The sequence below is a fragment of the Manis pentadactyla genome, chromosome 8 (assembly GCF_030020395.1).
Source record: "Manis pentadactyla isolate mManPen7 chromosome 8, mManPen7.hap1, whole genome shotgun sequence".
Taxonomy (NCBI): Eukaryota; Metazoa; Chordata; class Mammalia; order Pholidota; family Manidae; genus Manis; species Manis pentadactyla.
The window spans coordinates 106,561,284-106,583,007 of record NC_080026.1 but is presented as its reverse complement, the minus strand read 5'-3'; the positions used below and the strand labels follow the sequence as shown (position 1 = coordinate 106,583,007).

At 44.2% G+C, this 21,724-nt stretch overlaps 1 protein-coding gene across 4 annotated transcripts in view; it reads left to right on the top strand.

Moving 5' to 3' along the window:
* The window catches only part of ALDH18A1 (aldehyde dehydrogenase 18 family member A1), a 37,322-nt gene that overhangs the window by 12,117 nt on the left and 3,481 nt on the right, over nucleotides 1–21,724 (top strand). For 3 of the 4 annotated variants that reach the window (XM_036886446.2, XM_057506165.1, XM_036886448.2), the window contains 14 exons: nucleotides 182–396; nucleotides 2,964–3,113; nucleotides 3,202–3,306; nucleotides 6,588–6,746; nucleotides 7,156–7,246; nucleotides 8,481–8,605; nucleotides 9,326–9,470; nucleotides 10,147–10,220; nucleotides 11,386–11,479; nucleotides 13,994–14,214; nucleotides 16,214–16,351; nucleotides 18,283–18,478; nucleotides 18,578–18,699; nucleotides 20,740–20,926. In XM_036886446.2, coding sequence (XP_036742341.1) covers nucleotides 182–396; nucleotides 2,964–3,113; nucleotides 3,202–3,306; nucleotides 6,588–6,746; nucleotides 7,156–7,246; nucleotides 8,481–8,605; nucleotides 9,326–9,470; nucleotides 10,147–10,220; nucleotides 11,386–11,479; nucleotides 13,994–14,214; nucleotides 16,214–16,351; nucleotides 18,283–18,478; nucleotides 18,578–18,699; nucleotides 20,740–20,926 — 2,022 coding nt within the window. The remainder of the gene's footprint in view (nucleotides 1–181; nucleotides 397–2,963; nucleotides 3,114–3,201; nucleotides 3,307–6,587; nucleotides 6,747–7,155; nucleotides 7,247–8,480; nucleotides 8,606–9,325; nucleotides 9,471–10,146; nucleotides 10,221–11,385; nucleotides 11,480–13,993; nucleotides 14,215–16,213; nucleotides 16,352–18,282; nucleotides 18,479–18,577; nucleotides 18,700–20,739; nucleotides 20,927–21,724) is intronic. The other variant, XM_036886451.2, reaches the window with a different exon arrangement.

Sequence of the window (21,724 nt, the reverse complement as noted above, 5' to 3'; positions counted from 1 at the left end):
TAAACTCCATACAACACTAAAACAAGAAGATGCTAGATAGAACTTTTGAACTGGTTGTACTCAGTTAAGAATGATAAAGCTATTTTTTGGAAGCTAAACTGGTTAATATTGTGCATGCATCTTTTTAATGAGAAATCACATTGTGTATTTTTTTTCTTGCATTTGACTTTGGGGGCTACAGATCGTGTCCAGCCTTCAGCCGTCAGACATGTTCGTGCTTGGAGCAACATCCCCTTTATCACTGTTCCCCTCAGTCGCACCCATGGCAAGTCTTTTGCCCACCGCAGTGAGCTGAAGCATGCCAAGAGAATCGTGGTGAAACTCGGAAGTGCTGTGGTGACCCGAGGGGACGAATGTGGTCTGGCCCTGGGGCGCCTAGCGTCTATTGTTGAGCAGGTAATTACCACAGTGGACAGTTCTGCTGAACTTAAATAAAATAGGGTTTTTAAACTGTCAGCTCAGGTTTATCAGCTTGTAAAAATAATCTTGATTTGAGTGCAAAAATGTAACCCAATCTGACAACTCCCTTTCCCAGTGAAGGTGCCAGAGGGAGACGGCACCCCAGGGCAAACAGAGGATGCCAAGGAATAGAATTGATTTCCTGCAGCTTGTCCTTCCGGTTTCTTAGTAATGAGGAGCTATGTACATCAGTGATTCTTAATCCTGGCTGCACATTTAATCATCTGAGGGGCCTGGAGACTTCACACTCAGCTGTTTTAATATGTATCTCTGGGATGGAGCTCAAGTGCCTGTGTTATTTAAGTTCCCTGAATGACTCTAATATGTAGTCAGGGCTGTTACCCTAGTGGATGGGAGATTTTTTTTTTCCTGTTTTGTTGGACTCTGTTTTTTTAATTAGCCCATTAATCTTGAAATAAATATGAGTTGTCACTGCAAAGATTTCCAAGTTCAGGTAGTTGAAAGGACTCACCAGACTGTGGCACGTGGGGAAGACCCATGCGTACAAAGCAGCAGGAGACAGAGTGAAAGCAAGCATGGGGTCTGAGAGACAGCCTCTGCACAGGTCTTTATTTGCACAAGGCCCATACTCTGTTTCCAGATTGAATCACCTAAAGGTCTATGCAAGAAATCTTGGCTTTGGAAGGGCTTGAAGCAGAAGTTTCAGTGGGGATTTTATGCCCCACTGGCCATGCGGTTAAGCCAGGCGGATTGCAGACTATCAGTAAAGAAACCTTGGGGGTCACCATGAGAGTTTTAGAGTTTAACTGTCACATCACAAATCCCACTACCCTTGTTTTGCCGAAAGCAAGTATCAGCTACCTTTTTCTATAAAAGGCCAGGTACAAATATTTGAGGCTTTGTAGGCCATACAGTCTCTGTCTCAACTACTCATCTCCACCATTGTAAGACAAAAGCAACCGTAGACAGTATGTAAACAAATGAACATGGCAGTGCTCCAGTAAAACCATTTATAAAAAGTGCAGGTCATATTTGACCTCTAGGTCACAGTTTGCCAACCCCTGACCAAGAGTCAAAGACCTGACATCCAGGCATCATGGAGGTGGAGGTAAATGGTCCATCTTTTCCATACTAGCTGTTACTCAACTCTGTCCTCCATAACCATATTCTCAGTTCTTAAAAAGCAGTTTTTCTGAGGAGTTGCTATTAGGAGACTACTAACCTGGAACTTGATAGAATTTTCTTATAGATTCTGTAACAGGCAGTTTTATCAAATCTGCCTTCCAGATTGGGTACATCAGATCAATTCAGTTTAACAAGTATTTATCAAAGGGCTACATTATGAGGAGCTTGTCAGACATCTAACTGCTATCTCTGTCCTTGGGGATCCAGAACTGAGATTCCCAAAATAATTAGGTGATTGTTCACACAGTAAATAACCAAATGAGTGGGCCCCAATGGCAGTGACTGATGGGTCCAGAGACGGGAAAGCCTGGAGGCTTCCTGGGAGAGCTGGGGCTCAGCCTGGGCCTCTATGAGCCATCAGAGGGAGAGTGTTCCATGCTGCTGCTGCATACGCAGTGGGGGTGGTGCCCCGGACTTGTGCTTGGAAGCGAAGGCTCTATGAATGAGTTCCAGATGAGGACACAGGAAGGAGTATGTCATGCTGATGGGCCAGGGAGGAGGTGATCTTGAAAGAAGTGGTGTTCTCATCAGGGAGAATGAGAAATAAAAGGATCTTTCCATTAGGCAAGGCTTTGAAGTCACATAGAGGAATTGGGGTCCAAGCTTGAAAGCAGATTGAAAATTTTGAGCTGAGGATAAACCTGTTGAAAACAGTGGGGAGACTTGTAGTGATTTGCTTAGGTCGCCAACTCCCCTCTAGGGATCCACATGGACCTCCTGGAAGGGCTTTCCACATCAGGGCAACATATAGAGTTGATTGTTTTGTCCAAAGCATCTGATCATGTTAGACAGACTCAGGAGCCAACTTAAAGTGGCTTCCACTGGCCAACAATAAGAAGATTTGAGCATCAATAAAGATATTTAGTGCAATAAATTTAAACACATGAAATATGTTTAAATCCATGAATTCATAATGATACTTTAGAATGCTCACTGGGCATTCAGGAGGGTGCTAATGAATTACTTGTTACTCTGAAAAGTAGTAAATTAAGGGAAAGAGACACACATCTGTCCTGCCTTTGATACACAAATTGTGTGCCAAGGCCACCAAATAGTTAATGATGCCTTCTGCATTGCAGACTCCCAACACCAAGTCCTGTGGATGCAAACCAAAATCCCCTTATTAAAAACTTCTGATTGCTATCTGCTATTTACTTATCATATTTGAGGTAGCATGTAGGAATTCATATTTTTACCAAACAAGGTGTTTGATTCTTCCAGAACCAGCCTGGTGCTGGTCCATAAATTTGGGTCACGCATCTGGGGCCCACTCAGTTGTCCGCCCTACCTGAGTCTCTCGTGAAGAGAGGACATGGATGTACAGTGACCTGTGGAGCCTTCTCCTTCCTCAATGTTAGGTGTCAGTGCTACAGAATCAAGGCCGAGAGATGATGCTGGTGACCAGTGGAGCCGTTGCCTTTGGCAAGCAACGCTTGCGCCATGAGATCCTTCTGTCTCAGAGCGTGCGGCAGGCCCTGCACTCGGGGCAGAACCAGCTCAAAGAGATGGTGAGTGCTGCTTCCCCACCCCCTGTAACGGGGTCCTTGGGCCCCCTTCCCTCATTCCAACCACATCTTGTCAATTGGTGTGTTACAGGCAATTCCAGTCTTAGAAGCACGAGCCTGTGCAGCCGCCGGGCAGAGTGGGCTGATGGCCTTGTACGAGGCCATGTTTACTCAGTACAGCATCTGTGCTGCCCAGGTGAGAGGCTGACCTTTGCAAGGGATGTGGGCCCTGTGGAGCAAAGGGATTAGGAGCTGGGCTCTGGGGCCAGAATACCAGGATACAGTGTTCACCACTGTTAGTTGGGAGATCAGGAGAAAGTCTTTAGGTCTAACCCTCCTGTGCTTCAGTGGCCTCATCTGCCTATCTTGGGGATGTTGGAAAAGTTCAATGAGGAATATATGAAAAGCACTTAATATAGTAGCTGGTACACAGTACATTTTCAGTACCAGCTCTTATTATTAAACTAATAACTCCTAGGACTGCTACAGGTGTTTACACTCCTGCAAACAACAAATTTAGATGTCTTTATTTCATTGGTGGCTTTGACTTCAGGTGGCTTGCTTCTCTTTGTACCTGGTTGCTTTATAGAATAGATGATCTACAAAGCATTGAAGGGGAGGAGAAATTCTTGTGGTTGGTTGGTTTTCGTTCATTCAGCAAAGCTGTACTGAACACCTCTGGTGTACCAAGGAGTATGTTCGACATTGGGGATACTGTGGTGAAAAAAATCAGCCAGGTGGAGAAAGACAAGTTCCAAATGATTTCCCTCATTTGTGGAGTATAACAACAAAACAAAACTGAAGGAACAAAACAGCAGCAGACTGACAGACTCCAAGAAGGAACTAGCAGTTTCTAAAGAGAAGGGGTTGGAGAGGGTGGGTGGGGAGGGAGGGAGAAGGGGATTAAGGGACATTATGAGTAGCACATCTAAAGGGGGGTCATGGGGAAGGCAGTATAGCACAGAGAAGGCAAGTAGTGACTATAGCCTCTTACTATGCTGATGGACAGTGATTGCAGTGCATAGGGGGGGCTTGATAATATGGGTGAATGTAGTAACCACAATGTTGCTCATGTGAAACCTTCATAAGATTGTATATCAATGATACCTTAATTTAAAAAAGAAATCAGTCATGGTTGAGTCCTCATGGCACTTAAACATTTTATGTGGCTGCCCCTGAATGTTCTAGACTCTTCTTTCCCCGTTATTTTTTACTTACTTTTTCAGAGTATTTTTTCAATTGCAGTTTTAATCATCTATACAGCTATACACTAAGTAGGAACATCTGTCTATATATCACAAAACAACTGAACAGCCACTTCACAAGACAACTGGAGAAACCTCACTCCCCAGGTTATTTTCAAACTCTCTCGTTGCCTCTAGTCCTGCCATTACACAGGTCTTATTTCCCGCAGGTGCTGTTGTTATATATACATCCCGCCAGGTTTTGCTCTTTCATTTCCTGTGTCTCCATCGTTTTCACAGCACTATCCCTGGTATGTTCTGGATTTGGGCAGCGTGTCCTTGAATAAGGGAACTGAAACAGAAGGGCATGGGCTCGCCCACCTGCTGCCCGTGGCTGGAGACCCCACTCTCTGTGATTGTAGGGTTTTTTTCCTGTTAGCATAAATACAGTAGAAATCTCTATTTCTGTCACTCTTTATTATGAGCTGTCTTCTTCTCCACAACTCAGTGACACTCTGAGTCTTTAATTTTTTTTAAAGTGCCTGAAGCCAACTGAGGAAACTAAGGTCCAGGAACTATGTTTTTGTTTTGCTTTTTCCTCAGGTATGATGCTTTTTGCAGTTCTTTGGTTTGTTTGTTCTAAGGGAAGTAGCATGAAAAGTCACTGCACATCAACCTCTGTTCCCATTAGCATTGGCTGAAGGAGCTCCGCCCCCGGGTGCCACAGGCATCTCCCCACGGGCCCCTCTCGCACTCCTTTGCCTTTGGTGGTCTGACCTACAAGAACTCTTTGCCCTTTGCACCTTATCTGTGGCTCCATGTTTTCTTAAGTAATCCTGTTTTGAAGAACATTATCAGCGCCTTTGGAAATCTCCAGTAAGTTGTTTGTCAGACTAAAGACTTAAACAAGCACAGTGTCTCATTTTTTATTTGTAGACATGAAACTGATTTTCATCTTAACTGATTGGTCTTCTCCAAGCTCATACTTTTCTTGCTTAGGGCTCTTGACTCCTACTTCTTACTTGTTAAACTGTTTGAGCAACAGGTATTTTCACTGGCCTTTATTCCTTCTTGCCTCTCCTAACACATGTGTTTACTTTTATTGTTTGATCTTTCACCCCTGTGACTGGAATCTGTATGTTCACCCCTGACCCAGTCCTGCTTCCTACAGGACTAAACTTTCCTGAAAAGGAGTTCATGAGCCACCCGTACAAGAATGTGCCCCACTTCGTCTTCCCCCAGTCAACAGCATTCTTCTTCTTCCCAGCAGCTGGTTCGGGGCCTGGCATTTCAGATGTGTACTGCATAAGTTTTTTATTGAATGAGTGAGTGAATTATTTCCCTTAGGCATGTTACTATTTTGTCTTTATCACCCACATTTTATATACCAAGGCTGCTGTTATCTTCTCAGTTGCCGTAACCAGACCCTAGTTCAGGGCTTAAGCATTCCCACTTTGTTTCAGTACCTTCCTTGAACTTCTTTCTCCAGCCTGCCATGTGTTGCAAGAACCCTCTTTATTAAGTGTCATAAGGATTTCGCTGAAACTTTTATTCATGAGCTTCAGGGTTTGTTACCATTTAGTTTCTTGCTCTCGCCCCCATTTACCTTCTCCCCTGCTGACTATATGGCCTAATACAAGCAGGCAAGCACAGTGGCAGAGCTGTTGACCAGCCCTGGCACCCATCCCTCCCCTGAACTAAGTCATGTCCAGCCCTTCTTTCAGTTTGTGATCAAAGACTCACCTCCATAAGCCTTCCAGAACTAAGCCCACATTCTCAGACACAGCTTTGCTAACTCCAGTAGTGGCTGGCTGCAGAGCAAGAACAGTAAAGCAGCCCTATTCCATTTTGTCTAAAACACTTTTCTAAACAGTGTAAACCATTCACTCATTCACCAAACGTTTCAGCACCTACTACAGCCAGACCCTGAATCAGATGCCAGGACACAGAGATACTTCAGAATGGACACTTTTCACTTCCCAAAGTGTATCCCTCCAAAATTGATACATTCCTTTCTTAATTTTGTAAAGTAAGAGATTTGGTAGCTCTCTGAGGATTAAAGTACTTTTGCAAGAAGTTGTAAGCATCCTAAGTAAATCTTCCAAGTGATTCTAACCTTTTTCCCATCTCTAAAGGAATTGGGTAAGCATCCAAGGATGTAGGTGCCATTCCATCTGTCTGGGATTCTCAGAAGCCTGCAGTTTTGCTCCTCTACTCTTAGCATCTTTCGTATGCTATTCCTGGGAAGTTCATCGTTTTCCTCCCTCTTGCATTTTCTGTTGAATCCCTTTAGATTTTGGTGACCAACTTGGATTTCCACGATGAGCAGAAACGCCGGAACCTCAATGGCACACTTCATGAGCTCCTCCGAATGAACATTGTCCCCATTGTCAACACAAATGATGCTGTTGTCCCCCCAGCTGAACCCAATAGTGATCTCCAGGGGGTAAATGTGGGTAAACTATTCTTAAGGGTTAAGCATGCTGGAGACACTAACGCCGTGCTATGCTGCATGTACTAACACGGGAAGTTTAACAAACAAGAAGGAGAAATGGGGAGAGGAGCTGACATCATGGAGCAGTGGCTGCAGAGGCCCTTCTGAAGTCGGGGTTAAACAGCGTGAGGTGCTCCAATGGGTCTGGAGGTGCTATGAGCATGGCTTGTGTCTGTCAGTGGGTGGAAGGCTGCATGTTTGGAAAGGGGGTTGGCAGTAAGCATGGCATTCTGCGGAGGGGTCTGTGAGAGCTGTCATCCTCATGCTCAGGGTCATTACTGTGGCCTGCCAGAGCTGAGCCGAGTGCTTCTGTGACCTTTTTGAACTACATAGCTTGCTCACTCACAACTTTTTACCTGCATTCCAGGTTATTAGTGTTAAAGATAATGATAGCCTGGCTGCCCGTCTAGCTGTGGAAATGAAAACTGACCTTTTGATTGTGCTTTCAGATGTAGAAGGTATGAAATGATGTCTTTCCCTTTTATCCAGCCTTTGTTTTAAACATTACATGTGTGAGCACATGAGTTCCCCTCTTCATTTGAGCCATTCTGATTTTTTTTTTTGCTATGGACCATTATTTTCTGAGCCATATGGTCTACAGGGAGTTTTTTGTGGCTCTAAAAAAGGTGGGGGAGTCTGGGAGATGTGGCTTGAATGCTGAAATGCTGTTATTTCCAGGCATTTTAGTTTTGTTTTTTGTATAATAGCTTCATGAAGATACTCACATACAATGTAATTCACCTATTTAAAGTTTACAGTTCAGTGATTTTTAAAATATTCATATACATTGTTCAACCCTCACCACAATTTTAGAACATTTTATTCACCCACTAAGAAATCCCATATCTGTTAGAAGTCACTCCTCATTCTCCCCGAACTCTACGGCCCTAGGCAACCTCTAATCTACCCCCTGTCTCTGTTGACTTGCCTTGACACGACTCCATTTTCTCAGTCCCTACTTTTCTGCTTCCAGGGCTCTGACTTGCTCTTTTTCCAAGCAAATTGTGAGGGTTTTTAATCTTGGATTGTATGCATATTATATTTCATTTAACTCTTATTTCATGTCACTCTGCTCAGTTACAGAAGGAACGTAGGCTTTGTGGTAATAAACCCAGACTGAATGCCGAGAGTCATGTGCTCTCCTGCTGACTCAGCCTAACCTTCACAATGGCTTACCCATAACATGGGGAGTTTGATTACTGACTGTTTCAAACAGGACCTCTGCAAGAGTTAATGAGAACCTGTTTCACTTTTCATCCCACTTGGAAATAGTCACATGAAACAGTATATGGCTGCTGTGCTATTTCTGCAGTAGCCACTCATCTTTTTCAGTTACATCCTTAATGTTCAGCATCATAAGTAGCAATGGTAGAGGTGAGGACAACTTTGCAGTGGACTATGAGCAGAGCTAATCAATTTTGGGCCAAGGATAACGGCCAAACTCTGATGCTGGCAAACATTCATTTATTAAGCCAGGTTATAGAAGTGCTTAAGGTGATCCCTCTAGGAGCTGTTTTTCACTGTGGGGAAACTCCACAGATCCTTTGTTCTCTTTCCTGGTTAGAGCTGGTAGAACAACAGAATCAGCCGAATAAGTCAAGTACAAAGTGGTTTGTGGTGCCTGGGGGAGGGGAGTCTGGCTTGGAGGGTACTCACTTCCTTCAGTATTGTCCACTCTTATCAACTTTGTAGGCCTCTTTGACAGCCCCCCGGGGTCAGATGATGCAAAGCTTATTGACATATTTTATCCTGGAGATCAGCAATCTGTGACATTTGGAACCAAGTCGAGAGTGGGGATGGGTGGCATGGAAGCCAAGGTAAGAATCTGGTGCCTTTATGCCTAAAACAATTAAAAAACCAAAACAGTATTTTTTCCTTTTTAATTTTGTAATTATTTGGGGGGCTAATGGCTCAGATACTAGGCATATACACATTTAAATATGCACATCTCTAAATACAGGTTTAATGCATATTGTGTACCTTTAGCTGATACATATTTAGTATGTATTCCTTTTATTAATACATAGTGTGTTCATACTATAAATTCAAGGGCAGAGTCTATTTATTTTCATAATGTTATCAGCTCAAATATTTCTTGATGAAATCTTTGAAAAATTAATTGTTCTAAGAAGTTGTACCCTTAAGGTACAGCATCACACACATCAACAGCAGTGAAGAGGACAAGAGTCCCACTTAGAAAAGCTGAAAGAACTCAGGGTCAGACTCTGGTCCAGCACCAAGCTGGGCACTAAGCTGAGGCACAGTAAGTCAAATTAGACGTTTTGAGTCCCAGTTTCTAGAGAGTCTTAGAACATGCTGAGCACAAAGGGCAGGTTGGTTCATATTTAGGCAACACATGCCAAAGTCGGGCTGGATAGTGTCCAGGCCAAGCATGTTTTCAGAGCTTTTAAGCTATTCAAAACATTCCTGCATGTACTTAAATTGTTCAGTATCACATTGTGTTTTATATCTGTTTACAAGTTTAAAGTGTGGGTGACTAGACCCTGCAGAGGTTTGGATCTGACCTCTCCCATCAGGTGAAAGCAGCCCTTTGGGCTTTGCAAGGTGGCACTTCTGTGGTCATTGCCAATGGGACCCACCCGAAGGTGTCTGGGCACGTGATCACTGACATCGTGGAGGGAAAGAAAGTTGGCACCTTCTTTTCCGAGGTAAAACCTGCAGGTAAGTAGTCTCCATAGAGTCACATGGTCTGTGGATGATAGTTGGTGATGCCATGACCTAGGTAGGACTGAAGACTGAGCTCTCCTGAGCACAGAGGTCACAAAATTGATGTGCCAATAGTACGAAATACAGTATTTGTTTTGACGCTATCTGCAAAATTGGATTTTGTTTTGCTTTTGTAAAATTTATCTAACCTGCCTAACTAGGCCTCCTATTCTCTCTAAAATCACCAAATTAAAGAATATAATTATCCATTTTCTCAAGAAACATATACTAGGCCCATGCTGGAGGCCACATACTAATAAACAGTAAAGGTACAAAGATGCATAAGATAGAGAATGTGCTCTCAAGTGTTCATGAAGATAGAATTGCTTTATAATCTACATTCAGAAATGCAAACACATTAGAAAACATAAGCCAAAGTGAAATTGAAAAGAACTCCAGAAGACATAATTATATTGTGTACCCCAGAAATACAGACAAGTTTCCTGTAATAAGCCTGAGTTAATCTGGTATATTCTTTTGCCATTTTATTGGTCAGAGTGATCTCTGTGTGAGACAGGCACACCAAGACCCTAGGCATCTGTTCTGTGCATGTGATGAGCCTGTGCTTGTGCCAGGAGAGTGAGAGGGAGCAAAGCTGCCCAGGACCTGGTGTTTGCCATTGTTCTTGCAGGCCCTACTGTTGAGCAGCAGGGAGAAATGGCTCGCTCAGGAGGAAGGATGTTGGCCACCTTGGAACCAGAGCAGGTAATAACCCAGCTGACAGTTTGTTTCCAGAGTGACTTGTGCTGTGAGGTTTAGTGCACATCAGGCCTGCTGTCTCCCCCTTTATTCCTTGGCCCCTTAGCATAGTTATCCAAGTTATAAGTCTGATTCGGATTTGCTCTGCCTTTTTTCTTTTCCTTTTGCATTTCATAGGCTGAGGCCTAAGGCAACTTTTCTTTGCTGTAATGTTTTGATCAAAAACATTATGAAAATGATAAGACCAGGGAGGCTCCCTAATCCTGCCACATACTGGGCAGGAAATGTGGGGAAATTCCTTATCCCAGCCCGTCCAAATCACCTGACCTGCCCCTTAGGTGGACGCTCAAGAGCCTGCTCCCTAGTCACAGCCCTTCCCTGTCCACAGTGAATGAGTCAGTTGAAGCAGCAGATCACGAGTCTGGAAATGCAAGGAGCTCAGGTGGAATTGAGGGACTGGCTTTCCGGGGGAGGTACTGTTAAGGGTGGATTTGAGAGTGATGTGTACAGGTGTCTAAAGGGGAGAACTCCTGGAGAAGGAGAAGAGAATTAAAAATAACCTCAAGCAGAGAAAGGAGAGCAAAGGAAGAGATGGGCTTGTTTCTCTTAAACCACTTCCCTTTACTCCTTCAGTAGCTGCCATACTGATTTACCACATTCCCTGATTTACATGGGTAAGGATTGGGGTCTCCTCAACCATACAGGACAAGGTTTTTCTGCTTTGACTGAATTCCTTAAATAAATCATTGTCAAAAAAGAAAAATTAGAACAAAAACTTACTTGGGAAAAAAACTATACAGCTAGTGATATTAAATATGTGGAGCTGTACATATCATGCTGCTTTGCAGTGCTGTCTCCTGGGCAAATGGTGTGATTTGTCATGCTCTTCCCCCAATGCTGGGCTATGGTTCATTAATCCTAATAATCAGGAGTAGTAAAAGAGGAAGAAAAGTAAGAAGAAATAGGTGAAAATTAGTAGTGAGAGGAAGGAAAAATGAGGGATACAGTGGTGGGAACGAGTGATACGAAGTAAGGAGATTTCCATCAACAGTGACCTTAGATTTAGGATTGAGGCCTGGCACACTCCAGAGAATACAGTTAAAGTGTGGTGTACATTCTTCTTGGATTAACATATTTGCTTGCTTGTTTAACGGTTTACCTTTCTTCCTAGAGAGCAGAGATTATCTATCAGCTGGCTGACCTGTTGACAGACCAGCGTGATGAGATCCTCTTAGCCAACAAAAAAGACTTGGAAGAGGCAGAGGGTAAGGGACCAGGAGATTGGGAGTCAGTGGTATGGAGGGTTTTGTTTCGGTTTTTGTCTTTGTTTTGCTGGTGATTCTTATATGATAGTGTGCCCAAAGACAAGGTAGTTGTAGAAGAAATTGTACATTATGCATCATTTTACTGAGGGTAATCGGCTAGCATTTGTTGGGCTTCCTCAAACTATACCCACTACCTCCACCCCTTTCCCAAATTGCCTAGTACATCCTCCTAAGAAGCTTTTCCATGCCGCACAGGACACAAGCCATGGCTACTATGGCAGTTTCAGGACAAAAATGAGAAAGATTGAGGACCCCACTACTTGATAGACATTCAGCTAATATCAGCTAACATTTATTGAGGTCTTTCTCTGTTGCCAGGCACTGTGCTCAGGGCTTTACAGATATGGTCTCATTTTATCTTTATAACATCGTACCTTTGATGTAGCTACTACTTACTATCACTGTTTACACAAGAAGAAACGGAAGCATGGAGAAATTGTCACATACCTAAAACCAAGTGGCCTGGGACAGATCCAGGATTCAAACCTATATGGACTATGCATATAAAATAGTTGTAGAAGTAGTTTGTGCACCCTGTGATAAAAGATAGCTTATCTCCTAGTAAATTAACCAGTGTGTAGTCTGCCCAGAGTCAGCAGCAGGTGCCATCTAGAAATGCCCTTGAGATGCTAAGGGTATTAGAGTGAAACGACTGAACTCATGCACAAACACCTAAATAGACAGAGTCAGGGATTCTCTCCCTTTTCCTAACTCTGTCTTTCCCACCCTAAAAAATGGAGGCTAATTTAATGGGGTTTTGAATTTCCTTTTCAATAAATGTTCCTTAAATTAAGCATCCAAATTAGTGGTATTCCCTTCAAAGATGCCTTGCCAGGCTCATCAACATTCCTTTCATTCCTTAAAACTTCTTTGAGCTAATGCTTTGGAACTTCCTTTAAAGTTTACATCTCGTCTTTTGAATTTTTGCAGTATTAGAAAATAATAAAATAGATTTTCAGAAATGGAAGAAATCTATGATGTCACCCAATTCTTTAAAGTAAAAGGATTAAGACACACAGAGGTTAAATTTTTCATTCAAGGATACATAACTAGTTGACAAACTGACTTCTGATCCTAGTTACATCTCTTTGGAAATTCACAAGGACACACAGTGGTTTGAGAATGAAGTCCTGCATATACACGAGCATAGTAATCCCCTTTGATTTGGTAAACCTATATCAGGAAATTTATTCTAAGAAAATATTTCAATAAGAGAAAAATGACTTTGCATGTAAAGATTCTTAGAGCAGGATTATTTATCACACTGAAAACTTGAAACAGTCTGTCTAGTAACATAGGTGTGGTTAAGTGCACTGAGCTGCATCAACTCAGTGGAACACTTAGTATGAATTAAAAATAATTTTTGCAACCTGGAAAAACATACATGTGTTGTGAAGTGAAAAACTTTAACATGTTTAACATGCACTATGTTTAAAACTTTTTAACACATGTAGAAAAATAAAGAACATTAATTAATTGATATCATTGGTGATTTAATTTTTTTCTTAATATAAGAAATATAAGAATAAGAATGATTATTTAATTTTTTTCTTAATATAAGGTTGGTTCCTACCTTCCAAAGGAGAAACATTATTATTTTATCTTCGTGGGTGTGATGATACAAAAAAGAGAAAAATTTTCACCATCTCTTCTCAACAATTACTGTACTTAGGACTTGTGATATGTGATTCCAAATAGCTTTCCTGAGTACATATACATCTATGTATGTGAATGTGTGTGTGTGTGTGTGTGTGTGTGTGTGTGTGTGTGTGTGTGTGTGTGTGTGTGTGTAGAAAGAGAATCACACCATGTGTACTGTTGTATTTAATTTAAAGACGATTCTGTATATGCACTTACTGTAATTCTATTTGTTTTTATTTCAAAAGAAAACATCTTTACTGCTTCTGATTATAAAAATAACTCACTTGCTATAAAAAATTAAAATAATGCACATCACTATTCTTGGTACCTTCCAGACATTCCCTGCGCATGTGTATATATGCAATATTTGATAAATAGTGTCATACTGTAATTCTGTTTTGTAGTTTGCCATTTTCAAACTATATCCTGGATAGCTTTCCATGTCAGCACATATATGTTATTTATGATGACTGCATTGTAGCCCATTGTCTGAGTTTTTAGGTAGAATTTAGTTTCTTACTGTTAAAAAAAATGCTGTGACAAGTACCCTTATTACATGCAAGTTTATTCATGTAAATGATAAATTTCTGGAACTGAAATTGCTGTCACAAAGGGTATTGGTGTATCATCTTTACATGATGATATACACTGCTAAACAGCCCCCTGAGAGAAGTTGTATAAATGGCATGTCATTGTCTTCCCCAGACCCCTTCAATTCCTTATCTTTTCCTAACACAGTGCCATGTGTTCAGTAAAACAGCTGTTGCCTGCCCAGATCTATTACTTTATCGTGCATTCCTCACACTTCTTCAGGGAGACTTGCAGCTCCTCTGCTGAAACGTTTGAGCCTCTCCACGTCTAAATTGAACAGCCTGGCCATTGGTCTGCGGCAGATTGCAGTCTCCTCACAGGACAGCGTGGGGCGCGTTCTGCGCCGGACCCGAATTGCCAAAAACTTGGAACTAGAACAAGTGACTGTCCCAATTGGAGTTCTGCTGGTCATCTTTGAATCTCGCCCTGACTGTTTACCCCAGGTATGTGACTAACGCCTGCCCACTGGAGTGAGGGAAGTGGATGAAGAATATATTTTCAGGACTTACAATAAATCTCCCAAAGATTTTCTTTTTCTTGTTTTGGTGAGAAAAATCTTACTTTTTTTTTTTTATTCCCCAAAGGTAATGTTTGAGGCTTGATTCTCAGGTTGTTCTTAAGGTAATTCATGTTATTCTTCCAGTAATTCTAAAGTAGGTATTCATATGTCCATTTTACAGTTGAAGAAACTGAGGCTTACAGAAATTGGTAATATTCTTATCACACTTGTAAGGGCAGAGCTGGGCCTTGAGCCCAGATGAATCTCTTGTGCCATGACACAGGAATGCATTTCCATGTATCTTCACTCACTGGGGCACTTTTTGCCTGACTGCAGAGTCCCTGCCAGTCCTGCAGGGTCATTCATAATAGATGGCTTTGTCCATGTCAAAAAGGCCGTTTATTATCAGCATCACAGATGGCCTCCTGTGGGTACATCTCTCAGGAAAAGGAACTTTCAGTAGTTGTGGAAACAAGAATGCAACCCTCTTTAAGGAATTTGACATATCATGGGCTAATGTTGAGAAACTATGTGTTAAAAGGTCTCACCAAGCAGCCATGCCCTGATGAACAAGGTGACCTTAGAAGGTGGCCTCCCTTGCTGCCCCAAACACTCCCACATGTCTAGGACTCTTTCCCCCTGGACTGTCCAGTAGTATAATACCAGCTGTTACTTTGCTCTAGCCCAAAGTCTCAAAGAGAAATTCTATCTAAAAACAAAAACCCAACACCTCTTTACTATAGTGCATAGGTGAGCATGGTGGTTCAGAACACTTTGTGGAGGATACTCCCCTGACACTGCTTAAAACCAGCTCCTTCACCACGGAATACCCATGCCATTGAGGGCTAGCCTCAGCCCCAGCCCGTGCTGGCACACCGCCCCCTTCTGACTGCATACCTGTTCACAGAAATGCCCCAGTGAAAACTCTTTATCTGCTAGTAGGAATGGGTCTGTGCAGTTTCTCTGCTAGTAACAAGCTGATACTTCACAAGAAGGAAGATTTCTTCTTTAGCCAGCTGCAGCTAAGCTCCTCACTTGAGGTTTTAACCCTGAATGGCATCACAGAATCCATGACTCCTGGAAGTTGTCTCCAGAATTTTGTGTGTTTGTGCATTTATCTGGAGAAAGTTTACATAACTTTTATAAGGGGCCCATGAGCAGTAAAAGCAAACAATTGATTAAGAACCACTAGTCTGTAGACTAGTTTAGGCAAGATTATTTAATAGTGTTTCTTCCACTACATTATACAAATGGGAAAGTTCTCATTCATCCCAAGAGCATTCAGAAGGTTAACTGGAGGCCTTGGACGACCAGGTCAGTGTCATTAGCTCTTTGCCCTAAGAGGGTGATTAACCCTCCTCCTGGATGACCTACTTTTCTTCCCCAGACAGGCTTGTACGCCTTTGGAGCAGCCTCTGCCGCAGCTGTCCAGAGGCTGGCAGGAGCTCTGATCTTCCCCAGGTTCTCAGGACAGGCATTTGGAGCTCTTGGAACAATTACAGGGCCAGAGTAGGATGTGGCCACCCGCCCAGCCCCAGCCTGAGTCAGGTGGAGCGAGCTCCTGCGTGAGAAGGTAGCTGAGAACCCTGATCTCCACCATGGCCAAGGTTGAGGGTGGGGGTGAGGGGGGCATGTGACTGACCACCTAACTCCGGTAACTTTGTTAATGGTGCTAAGGAAGCTTTTGGTTAAGTTCCTAAGATTCCGTGGTTTGGTTCTCAGCCCTCCCACTTACAGGCTGTGTGACTTTGGTAACTTCTCTGGTCTTCAATGTCCTTCTCTGTAAAGTGGAGGATAAAACAGGAATTTAATTCACTGGAATGTTATAAGGATTAAACAGGTCAGGCCCTATAAAGTGCTTCACACTGTGCTCGGTGATGGTAACGTGCTGTCAGTTCGTCACGCTGTCTCTTTGGCCCACCACTCCCCCTTTGGATCTGCAGGTGGCGGCCTTGGCCATTGCAAGTGGTAATGGCTTGTTACTCAAAGGAGGGAAGGAAGCCTCACAGAGCAACCGGATCCTTCACCTCCTGACCCAGGAGGCACTCTCCATCCATGGAGTCAAGGAAGCTGTACAGCTGGTAAGTTCCTGGCAATAAGCCAGGTCAGGACCCAACCAGCCGGGTAAGGTCTTTAGCTGTCTGAAGCAAAGCTTAGGCCATGAAACCCAAGTCACTTCTCCAGGGAGGCCTGACTGGAGCAGCGGCAGGTCCTGTGTGAGTGCTGACTTTGGACAGTGCAAACGAGATGGGTCTTCAGGGGCAAAGGCCACTCTCCTACAGCTGTGTTGTGGCACTATTGATTTACAAGAGTGCCTGTTGCTGGGTCACAGGGCAGCAAATACCAAAGCTAGATGTAAGGCCTGGGCTCTGCACATTCACAGAGTGATTTAGGGCAAGTCAGATGAGATATGTATGTATGAGCATGCTATTTTCACTGCTACTATTACGGCCATTATTTTTCCATTGTTTCACTCTCCTTAACTGCCAAATGGTGTTTCTGAACTAAGTAGGATTAGCTACAAGTTACTGTGTGCTTCCTGGGGGCAAAGCGCTTTCCATCCTGATCTCATGTAATCCTCACAGCAACCCTATGAGGAAATTCCATTTATTGTTAGATGTATTTCATAGATGGGAAATACAGGCTCACAGGTAACTAACTCACCTAAAATCACACCATCTATGGTAGATTTAGGTGTGGGCCTGGGTTAGCTCCACATCCTCCTCTCACCATTGAGGCCCACTCGCCCCACGTTCCTGGATCCTGTTGGCTGCAGGGATAGTGTCTGGTGCTCACTGACAAGAATCAGGCCTTTTCTTATGGCAGCGTAGTCGGTGGAAAAAGTACATGTTTTAGGGACCCAAATGCCAGCTGTATTGCATCATAGCTTAACTGGACAGGTTTCCTCCCAGCCCTTCTTGCTATTGGTGTATAACACACACAGTAAAGCATGCAAGGCTCACGTGAACCACCCGGCTTTTGTCCGCATATATAGAACATGCACACATAACCACCAGCCAGTGAGGCCAGGGCCTTCCCAGCCCCCAGGAGGCTCCTCTGCCCCTGTAGTCAGGCTGCCCTGACCCCGCCCCCACCCCCAGGCAGCCACTTCTGTTTACTTCCTACATGTTCAGTTTCTTTGCTTATTCTTGAACTTCGTGGAAGTGGAATCCTACACAGGACACTCTTCTGTGTTATATCTGTTGTTCATCATTCTGTCCGTGAGACCCACCCACATTGCTGCATCCAAGCGGTTTTCTCCTTCTGTTGCCGTGCAGTGTTCCCCTTACATATGTGTCCTGCAGTTTATCCTTTCTTCTGTTGATGAACATTTGGGCTGTTCTCAGAATTTATTTCTTTTGACTATGTAGAATAAAGTTGCTTGAAACATCCCTGTACATGTACATTTTTATTTCTATTGTAAGTAACATGACCATCTGGGGGGAAATTAAAAATCAAGAGGAGAAAAAAAAAGGCCCATAATCTCTGCATCCAACACAAGCACTTTAGTCTGTCCAACAGCATCCTAGGGTAGAGGTTGTCAGCAGCAGAACTGGGGAGAACTGTGGCTCCTTCGCAAGGCCCATCAAGTCATTAAAGCTGTGATTTGGAAACGCAGAACAGCTGCTTCCTTCCGTCGTCCTCGTGGCCTGGTATCATCTGTACCAGCTCCAGCCTGCAGGGGTAGCACTTGGCCCCTCTTCTGGCATTTTGAAAATTATCTTCCCTGAGTTACGGCAAGTTGTGTCCTAGTCCTGTCTTCTCCATTAGACTGTGAGCGCTTTGAGGGCAGGACTGTGCCCTACATGCTGTGTAGTGCTTGCTCAGCACTTGCTGGATGTCCTTTGGATTCCCGTGATCAGGAACTCTGTCTTGTTTTTGGAGTAAGTTTTCCCAGTGCCTGATTGAGTTCTCAGGAGGGGCAGACATTATCTGTAAAAGAGATGCTGCTGCTTTGATATTTTGTTTGGTCGGAAGATGTCATCTTTATCTTTATTCTCTGCCTCTTCAGGTGAATACCAGAGAGGAGGTGGAAGATCTTTGCCGCCTCGACAAAATGATAGATCTGATCATTCCACGTGGTTCTTCACAGCTGGTCAGAAACATCCAGAAAGCTGCAAAGGGGATTCCAGTGATGGGGCACAGTGAAGGCATCTGCCACATGTACGTGGACTCAGAGGCCAGTGTCGATAAAGTCACCAGACTAGGTGAGCTGGATAGGGTCCCCTGCTTTATTCAGGCAAAATATTTGTCAGATTCTGTGTGACAAAATGTTGTCAGAAAATGCTTTGTCCTCTTTCTTTCAGTGAGAGACTCTAAATGTGAATACCCAGCTGCCTGTAATGCTTTGGAGACCCTGTTAATCCACCGAGATCTGCTGAGAACACCATTATTTGACCAGATCATTGATATGCTGAGAGTAGAGCAGGTAAAACAAGTCCACAGGACTTGTCTGTCACTTTCTGTCTTCCATTTGGAGACTTAGAAACCTGTAGGGTTAGACCGGGAGCAGCTGCCATGCCATTTACAGCAATTTAAGGAGTAATATTTTTGAGCATCTGCTATGTACAAAGTGCTGCGCTAAGTACACAGAGATGAGTAAGCCGTGCCCCTGCCTTCTGACAGTCCGGCACATGGAAGAAACCCGTACACAGGTAGCCCCATGGCAAAGTGGAATGTGCTAAGTGCTAAGAGGGGCCAAAGATAATATGGATCACATGGCAGCTCACTGAATGGACTATTTCTGGCAACCTTTTATTCAGGTGTTATAGTTTATAAAGTTTGTTTTTCTAAGAACACATTCCTATTTGGGTATGATTTGAAAAGATTGTGCAGAAATGTTTCCAAACCAAAAATGCATAGGCATCTGCCCCTCCACAAATGTCTGATTATAAGTATTAATGTACTTAATACATTGATTTTTTAGGAGTCAGCAGTTTGTACAGTGTCCTCCTTGGATTGTTTTTTTACCTTGTCACTAAGGTTATCAACAACCAGTACCAGTAGGTTTCAAATGTGAATGTAGGCTTTATCCTAAATTCTTCACTGCAGGAAAACAGATGCTCTTTAGGCAAAAATGGACAGTCTTAAATTTGCTGTCAGGATGCATTTTAAGCTTTAATATTTGATGGCACGGTGCCCTTTCAGAATTATATAAGCTAGCCCAGCAGCATACACTGGCAGGACAGAAAGTGACTGCTGGCCTTGGGCGCTTTACCCTGAGCATGCACCTCATCGCCTCCACGCTTCTTGCTAGAAAGGAAGGCTCCAGTCAGCTTACAAATGGTGTGCTTCCGGGGAGAACCTGAAGGGATTATATATATTTGAAAGTGAAAATGCACCCACAAACTAACACGATCATTCATGTTTGGGGCCTTACTTTACACTAAAGGCCTGTTGACTGGGCCCCTGTATACGCCAAACACCACACTAGATGGACTGGACAGGAGGAAAGCTGTCTTAGCCAGGGATAAAACTCCCAGTTCTGATTGAGACAACCCACAACATCCTCAGTCATCATGAGGATCACCTTGAAGTTCCTCAAATCAAAATGAGTCCGTGTGTACTTCAGGCAGCGCCTTTGTGCTGTAGGGAGCAGCCAGCAGAGTGACTTGCACAGAGCTGGGCTCAGGGGTGGGATTCTGGCCCTTGAGGAACATGGTGTGTCCCCAGGCCTCGAGGAATTTGGATCCCAGGTAAGAAGCCACACAGGGCCCCAGGAACACTTGTTATAACTTGGGCAAAGATAAGAGCTTGGTCCCAGAGAGCCAAGGCATGAATGCTGCCCTGGGGACAGCTGCCTCAGAGAACAAGGCCTGCAGGGGACCAGGCTTGTGTCTGGGGCCCTCAGTGACAGCCTCAGGACCCTTAAATTCCTCCAGCCAGGAGCAGGATTAGCCCCAGAGTCTGGAGCTGAGCTGGACCTAGAGATGGGACGAGACTGACAGAGTCTGAGGTCTGACCAGGAGCCCTAGCTTGAAGGGGTTACCAGCCAAGTATTGTTTCCCACTAGAGTGCACCTAGGACTTCTCTAGGTGAGGGAGCAGAGGTGCATGCATGGCACCTACCTCTTCCCATATGAGTCAGTGTCTAGGTCTCATATGCAGGAATTGAGTTTTACAGTCAAGTGTTCCTTTTAATAAATGCCAGCAGTCAAGGGCTTATGTCACTAGCCCGTTAAATGCCTTGCGTGTTCTTAACATTCAAAGGCTCCCTGTGTAAATCCCTGCTCCAGTATTACTGAGGGCCCACCGCTGGCAGGTGGCCAGTCAGCATTTTCAAAAGCAGAGCACCCGCGGGGTGGGAGGCTCCCTTCCAGAGGAGGCAGGGACTAGCTGAGCTGTGCGGGCCACAGCAGCCACGGGCTCATCATCTCGTGGCTCATCTTGCTCGTGATCCTGGGGGAGGAAGTGTGAGCTTGCGTATTTCTGCTGTGTTTATATTGTCGCCCCGGACTTCCTCTGTCCAGGTGAAAATTCACGCAGGCCCCAAGTTCGCCTCCTATCTGACCTTCAGCCCTTCCGAAGTGAAGTCCCTGCGAACTGAGTATGGGGACCTGGAATTGTGCATTGAAGTGGTGGACAGCGTCCAGGAGGCCATTGAGCACATCCACAAGTACGGCAGCTCCCACACAGATGTCATCGTCACTGAGAATGGTCAGTGTACAGATGCTTCGGGCATATGGTGTCCGCTTTTTCTGCCTTGACTGCCAAGGTGGTCCGGCCCCTATCAGCTCTAGGTGGCCTGCGGGAAAACCTAACCTGAATAGACTCCTGGTAATGCCTGGTGCCGGTCTGCTGAGTGCTTTCCCGCCTGTCACCTCGTGATGTTGTCACAGTGGCCTCGTGGGAGGAGGCAGGGAAGAGATGATTAGCTCCACTCTAAAGAGGACGCACTCTGTGTCAGAGTTGCTATCATTTAATCCAACAATCTGTCAGGTTATTGAAATAAACCTGTTTGACAGCCAAGGAAACCTAGGCCCAGGAGGTGAAGTACAGCACCAAGTAGGTAAGGGCAGATCTACTCCACAGTCATTCACTCCGCAGATGTGTACTGAGAGACATGCCTGGGTGTCGGGCATGGAAGCCCAGGGGCAAAGAAAGCCAGTGTGTCCCCCCCAGGAACCTGATGATCGTTTATTGAGGAATCACACCACCACCAGTAGTAACAGCTAACATTCACTGAGCTCTTACCAGGCTCTGGGCTGACTGCTCTATGGATGTCAGTTCATTTTGTCCTCTCCACGGCCCTGTGAGCGAGGTAGTATTACTAGTCCCCATTTCACTGAGGCATCCTGGCTCCAGGGCCTGTAAACAGGCAGTGTGAACAGGTCAGTGCAGCACCAAGGGTATGTCTGCAGGGAAGATCTGGGGATCCCAAGCCCAGTCTCCCCAGACAGCTACTCTTTCCATCACAGGGCCTGATGAGCTGCTTTGCCATTTTCCATTTAGGTT